This window comes from Rhinolophus ferrumequinum, chromosome 22 (genome assembly GCF_004115265.2).
Source record: "Rhinolophus ferrumequinum isolate MPI-CBG mRhiFer1 chromosome 22, mRhiFer1_v1.p, whole genome shotgun sequence".
Taxonomy (NCBI): Eukaryota; Metazoa; Chordata; class Mammalia; order Chiroptera; family Rhinolophidae; genus Rhinolophus; species Rhinolophus ferrumequinum.
In genome coordinates, this window is record NC_046305.1 from 23,743,359 (window position 1) to 23,750,625 (window position 7,267).

At 41.5% G+C, this 7,267-nt stretch overlaps 1 protein-coding gene across 14 annotated transcripts in view; it reads right to left on the reverse strand.

The window, feature by feature from the left end:
- LOC117014598 (membrane cofactor protein) overlaps positions 1-6,332 on the reverse strand; it is a 67,838-nt gene extending 61,506 nt beyond the window's left edge. For 3 of the 14 annotated variants that reach the window (XM_033092667.1, XM_033092666.1, XM_033092663.1), the window contains exon 1: positions 5,516-6,329. In XM_033092667.1, coding sequence (XP_032948558.1) covers positions 5,516-5,753 — 238 coding nt within the window. In that variant the 5' untranslated portion in view covers positions 5,754-6,329. The other 11 variants (XM_033092662.1, XM_033092665.1, XM_033092664.1 and 8 more) reach the window with 10 other exon arrangements.
- Positions 6,333-7,267: the final 935 nt, after the last annotated feature.

Consider the following 7,267-nt stretch of genomic DNA (forward strand, 5'->3'; position numbering starts at 1 on the left):
GCATTCACTGGAGCTCCGGTGGGTGCCGAACTGCATCTGTGGCCACCTACCATCTTTCCCCCCATCCTGCCTCTCATGCTTTTCCAATATTTCCACTTTAGATGTCCCAGTGCATGGATCTTTCAGACATGTTTGTGTTTTGAGCAGGAGATCTTTTGTTGAGTTACAGTTGTCAGATTTACTATAAATTTAAGGGGAGAAACAATGGCGTCTTCTCACTCTGTCATTCATGATCTTTATGTCACTATCATTCACTTTGCAAATTGCTACTATAGGAATATTGATATGACACAATGACCAAGCTCTCCCTAGTCAATTACCTTTCAATGGCTTCCCAAAGCCCTCAAGATAATGTCTAAGTCTCCTTAACATGGTTAACGAACTTAAAATCTGTGACTATCGGAACCCTGCTCACTCTTGCACACTATTCTCAAGCCATATTCAATTCCTGGTAGTGACCATTAAATTACGTAAATTACTTTAGCAATCTAGGCCTCCATGTATCATTTTATTTCAGCTTTGACCAGAGACCTTGCCATTCTTCCCACCCACTCATCCTTCAGTTTCATCTTAAATATCACTTCCTCCTTGAAACTCTTGACAACTGTCACTCAAAACACATGTATTGGGTTAAGTGCCCTCAGGCCATCCTAATTTTCTCCTTTATAGCACTTTTCATATTATAATTGCTTATTGTTTATACTCCCTATGAGACTGTCACCTTTTTGAGGACCATGTCACATTCATCACTGCATTTCTAGTACCCAGTGTCAGAGCTGAATGAGCACTGCTATCAGTTCTACATACTTACATCAAAATTAAATTCTTTACTGTTCAGCCAACTTGTTCTGGAGATTTCTGTAAATCACAATTTTTTCTTTGCTGTTTTTATGCTTGTCTTTAATTTTTTTCATTAGTCATAGACATTTTCCTTTATCAGGTTTTAAAATTTCTTTCATGTCAAAATATTTATACTTGGTTTACTATGAACCCATTTTAAATTCCTGCTATTATTAGAAACAGTCTTTTAATATTATCAAAGGTGAACTCCAAATACTGTTGGTTATGTTTTTTCCTACCGTATGGTAATGAAAGATCCCAGTACTTCTTTCTTCAACAACCTGTGACGATACTAATAACTTTCGAAATAGCAAACATTAAACACTACCTATGCCAACCATTATTTTAAGTACTTCTTAACTAACTTAACTTTACTAATCCTATGAGTTGAGTACTATTTACCCCTCTTTAAGACGAGCAAGCTGAAGCATAGCAAGGTGAAGTAACTTGCCCAACAATACATTCCCAGCAGGTAACAAATCCAGGACCCAATAGGTAACAGATCCAAGCCAGACAGCCTTGTTCTACTACTAATACTCCAAGTGTTCCTCTGGAACGGTCGCATGCTTATACCAACACACTCCGTCTGCAATTTAGTCCTCATAGTATGTTCTTCTACTAAACCTGGAGAAATTAAAGCAACACTACTTTAGATTTGCATTTTGCTAAGTCAAACATAAGGACTCAAGGTGCCCTAAAAGGATAGGTAATTGACTTTGTAGTCTCAATTTTATGATGGTAATTGTTCATTCCTGACATTCCTGGTCCTTTTCACAGTTAGCCACTCTGTGACTAGTCCTCTGCTGTTCTCTTGCTTCCTTGCCTTACTGCTGCCATAATGGACAGTTTGCGAGTCCATGAATACTCTGAGCCCTGTCACATCTCTCAGCCTTTGCTCCCATTGCTCTCTGCTCTGAACACTCTTCCTTCCTTCTCAGCTGCAACTCCCGTTCAACTCTTGTAGACTCAATCCACTCAACATCTCTAGGGAGCACTGCCCCAAGGAGGCAGTGACCAGTGCCCTCCTCTTGAACTTTCCTCTGCGTGGATCTCTCGTTTCGATAGCACGGTCGATAGCACGTTTTTGTGTTTAATAGTTAAAATGGCTGACTCCATTCATCCACGTGGCTATTACACCTAGCATAGTATGTCCCTCAGACCGTGTTTCCCTGAAAATAAGACCTAGCCGGACAATCAGCTCTAATGCATCTTTTGGAGCAAAAATTCATATAACACCTGGTATTATATTATATTATTATTATAGTATAGATCCGGTCTTACATTATAATAAAGTAAGATGGGTCTTATATTAATTTTTGCTCCAAAAGATGCATTAGAGCTGATGTGCAGCTAGGTCTTATTTTCACAGAAATACGGTTGTAGCTATTCAAGAAAATGTGGTACTCAATGTACCACTGCTGTCAAACAGAAAACAATGGTGACGAGTGTACTGTAATAAACATAATATTGAAAATAATCATTTTAAAAATTTATGTACTGGAGAAATTTTTGACCATGTGATGTCTTTTTTTGCCTGTCTTCCAGTATTCTGGTAATGTACCAATTGACAAGAAAAGGACTGCTCTCTTTGCACTGTAATATGCAGCAAAAGGAAACTACTGTATAAACACTTGTTAATGTTGGCTTCTTTAATTAGAAAGAAAGAAAAGACCTAAAATAGGCAGACAACAGCACACAAAGCAGGGTATTTGGGGTTTCGTCCAAAAAGACCACCTCTTCTGGAGGCATGAGATCAGTCTCTGAAATTTGACAAATGTTCCCTTCTGCTACTTTGTACTACTTGGCAACTAACTACTCCTGAGATGGCAAGCTTCCCAGACACAATGCTGTCTGTGTACAAAATCTTCTCCTCCTGAGGTGCTTCAAAAGTGAGTTTATTTTATCCACATATTTTCCGAGCATATTGAGTTCTCATTTTTACTTTCTCTAAGTTTCCTTTTATCCTGATTTTACCTTTCAATCTTGATTTTATTTTTCATCCTCTTCATTTCTAGTTTTGTTACCTTCCATGTTGCACCCTATTCACTTTATTTATTATCCTCTATTCCAAATAGCTTTTCAAATCTCCTTTAACTTCTAGCTTTAAGCCCATTCGAAACTTTATTCTCCTTTAAAAAATTCCTTTAGTTTTCTTTTTACCAGCATTGTTCCCTTCTCCCTTCCCCCTTCCCCCACAAACACAGAAATGAGCTTTTTAATGATCAGTTCCAACATGACAAGTATCTAGGGCCCTGCAGACTCTACATAAACAGGGAAAGACAGAGCCTGTCTCTCAGTTGTCCCTGCCTTAGCTTTTTAGGCACCACAGAAAGGCCATCCTAAGCATAGATCTTTAAAGAATCTTCCTCCTGTAGGCAGAATTTTTCCTGGGTTCTAAGACCCAGCTGAATACTATCCTTAATTTTCTCGCACTTAATAACTATAAAAGAGTGTTGATACCAAGTCAAATAATTGGGCATGTACAACCAGAAGTGTGGTAATATAGACAGGATCACTACATTCTAGTGAGGAGAGAACAGAAGAGCTAGTTTTGGAAGAGTGACTACAAGTTACAGGGAATTTGAGTTGAAGTGTGTGTGTTTCCCTGAGGTAGTTTGGTTAGAGAAGGTCCTTGAAGGGGTAACATCACAACTGAGTTTGAAAAATAAGGAGCCAATTATACAAGAGGCAGGAGGAGAATGTTCCCAGACTGAGGGAACAGCCAGTGCAGAATCCCCAAAGTGCCAGAGTTCGACCTGTCTGATGAACAGAAAAGTCTTCCCTTATATCAGTCGTTTGTTTAATGCTGTCAGAGAATCATGCTCCTTTCCTCCAGATCACTTCTCTTGGGTTATATGGGTAACATATTAGTATTGTGGTTTGGTTAGTCTGCCACTCCCAATAAATTTTAAAAATATTTATTGATTGTCTACCGTGTGCCTGGCACTGGGGATCTAACAGTGAGCAAAACACAGTCCCTGTTTCTATTTGTGTGTGTGTTTGCACAAACAGACAAACACACAAACACAGAAATAAGGATCATGAAAATTGGAATGGCTTGTTACCATGTTTCCCAGAAAATAAGACCAGGTCTTGTATTAATTTTTGCTCCAAGAGACGCATTAGGGCTTATATTCAGGGAATGTCATCCTGAAAAATCATGTTGGGCTTATTTTCCGGTTAGCTCTTATTTTCCGGGAAACACGGTAGGTATTATTGGCTCACCAGTGTATTCTCAGGACCTGCACAGAACCTGGAACATACAAACCAAATATTTGTAGAGTGATGGCTGCTAAACATATAAACTGAATATGTAATGGGATCCTAAAAATAAGTTGGGCATTGAAACCCACATACATATAAAGACATAAGGAAATATACCAAACTATTAAAAATGGTTGTCTTTGATTGTGTATGCTTTATACAATAAGCATTTTTTAGCATATATATATATATTTAATACTCATTACATTCAATGAAACACGAATCAAACTTAGTGCATGATTTTCAGCTTTAGTTTATGATCTGTAGTGGAAAACGCTATTAACGTTTATTTACCACTCGTTTTTTAAGATTCTCATTTCTCACTAGGTGTGGCTACCAATATTTTTTAGGTTGCTTCGGATCTCCCCTCAAACAGGAACCAACCTAATGAAAAAAAAAAAAAGAAAAAAAGAAAAACAATGCCCAAAGGACATTAGGGGATAGAATAGGATATTGTCTACTTTGGATAGGAATAGGAAGGTGACTCCATGGTTAAAAAAAAAAAAAAGTAACAACCTACAAACCAATACCAATATGATTTTGGGGCAACAAGGAGCCTGTTACCTTTATGTACAAAAAGCACTGTGCGCCCTTCCCAATCTCTCTAAACCCCATGCACCAAGAGCTAGTTCTCACTCAAGGACTCCACGCACAACATGCGCTCCCCAGCCCCCACACAAAGCAGGCAGGGGTTCCTTGTCCCACACTCGCACCGCAGGCCTGGCCACTTCTTTAAAGCACGCACCCAGTAAGACAAACACCCCACTTACCAAGGCATCACCCCGCCCAGAGAACACAGTGCAAACCCTCCCCACGGGCACAGCACGGGCCCTAGCAACATCCCCACGCATCTGGGCACTCAAGAACAAGCCCTCACCTCGAAAACCCGGTCCGCGTTCCGCAGCCGGATTGGCTCAGTCCGGAAACACCGGCAAGGCGTTACGGACACACGTTGGCCGCGGGCAAACACCGGCCGCGCCCAGCGCTCCGCAGAGCTCAGTGCCCTCCACCAAGCAACCTTAACCGCCGGCACTACATGCTTCCCACTCCCCTGGATCCGCGCACAGCACGACCCGGGGGATCTCTGGCTACGCCTTCACTCCAACTTCGCACCACCGGAGCCGACCCACCTCCGCGTCTCCTACCGGACCCACCAAGCACAGCACCCACCGCCCTCGGCTCCCGCCGGCCTCATCCACGACCCGCTCGAGTTTGCCCCCGGAGCGCAAACCCTCCAGGCCCCTACCGGAGGATGTGGGTAACAGCAACACTAGAGCCTTCAAAAGGATCCCAACGAAGCTCCAAGAATAAACGGGTTTTTCAGGGCGGCGGGGTGGTGCCCTGCGTGGTGCGCAAGACACCCTCATTTTGTGGGAGATCTGCGGAAAACTGAGGGACAGTGAGAATTTACCTTTTTGAGTGCGGTTATTAGACGCAACAATACGCAGACTCAGAAAGTGCCAAGTGTAGTCCCAGGTGGGCGTGGCGTGGGCCGTGACGTAACGGGGCCGGGCGGGGACAATCGGCGAGCTGCGAGGTGGGCCCTCGGTGCCGGAGCGGTACAGGCCTGGCGGAAACGGAGCGTAGCCCCGGCCGGGGTTTAACCCATCCGGGTCCGCAGGCAGCTCTGGCTCCGCCTGCGCCCCCATGGGTCTGTTTTCTGGCTACATACCTACCCGGAAGCACTGCGGCGGCTTGCGGGAAATGGCTAGTTCACCATCGCGTCCCTAAAGAGACAGTTACCACCCCACTCAGAAATAGTGGAAAGGAAACAATTGCTGGCGGGGTTATGGGTGTGCCTTTTCCGGAATGCTGGATTGAAGAACAAAGCGTACCGACCTGAAAATAGAAACCCAGAATTTCACAGGGGATCGCCCTGAGGCCAACACCACTAAAGACTCGACTTTTGTCCTGGAGCCTCCAGACTGCCAGGGTTACCAGGACCCTTGCTTAATATTTGACATTAATAAGACATAATTAAGGAGAGTACTTGAGATTTCCTTGGTTCAATGTCTGCTACTAAATCCCATCAAAGCCTCATAGAATTCAAAATCACAAAGATGGTTTCGCCACTGCACTCCCAACCCCTAATGTAAATGACTCTGCCCCTATTCCCTTGAGAGGACGCCCAGGAAGGTAAATTATCAAACACTGCCGTTATGCATATTGGGCCTAAATTCTATAGGACCCTTACCTTTGAGCAACTAAATGTTTTATTGAAGAGGAAATATACATTTACGAAAAAGGTAAGGACAAGGGTGTATTAAGTGCCAAATTCCTGGATGCAAGGAATGCCATGATTGGTGGGATGGATAGGAATTGATAAGAGGGAGAACTTTTCTGGTGAAGCAGTTTCAATTCAGGAACATTAAAAATGAGCAAGATTTATTTCCAGAGTTTTAAGTAAACCTGTATAACTAGTAAAAGGAAAAAAAAAGAAATAACATGATGAGTATTAAAAGAGCTGACATTTTCTTCCTATTAGTTGGAAAGAATTAAAACGTCAGGGATTGTGAGTAAACATATTGGAAGTAGCAGCACCCTCTAATTTTCAGTTTTTAATATAATGTCTCTGTTAAGTTAAAAGTTTTAAAATAGACATGACTTTTAAACCACCAATACTGTTGAGAGTTTATCCCAAAGAAATCATCAGAGCTGTGAGCAAAGATGTATAATTTTGGAAAAAATATAAACACTAAATGTCTAGTAATAGTATTAAGGAGTTTATGGTAGGTAGCTTTATGCGATGGAATTCTATGCAGCAAGCAGTGTGACAGTATCAATCTAAGAAACTATAATATATTTATTAGAGGAAAAAGCAGACTCCAAATCAGCATGTGCCTTTTGCCATTCTTTTTCTTAAAAAAAACAAAAAGTATCCTGATACACATAACAAGAGATCAGTTGTAAATATACCAAAATTAACTGATAGTTGAGAGGATTATACATAGTTCATTTTCTTTGTGCTTTTCAGTACAGAGGGCAGCGGTGCTACGATTTATAAAGAACGACAACTACATATTAGTGTAACCTTAGATGGATGAGCCTGGAAATGATGGAAGTTATGTACCTTAGAAATAATAAAAAATCTTTAAGTATACAGTCATTCAATTTTGCATCATTACTGGAAGTCAGTACACTTATGTTAAAGCTTTCTCTTGAG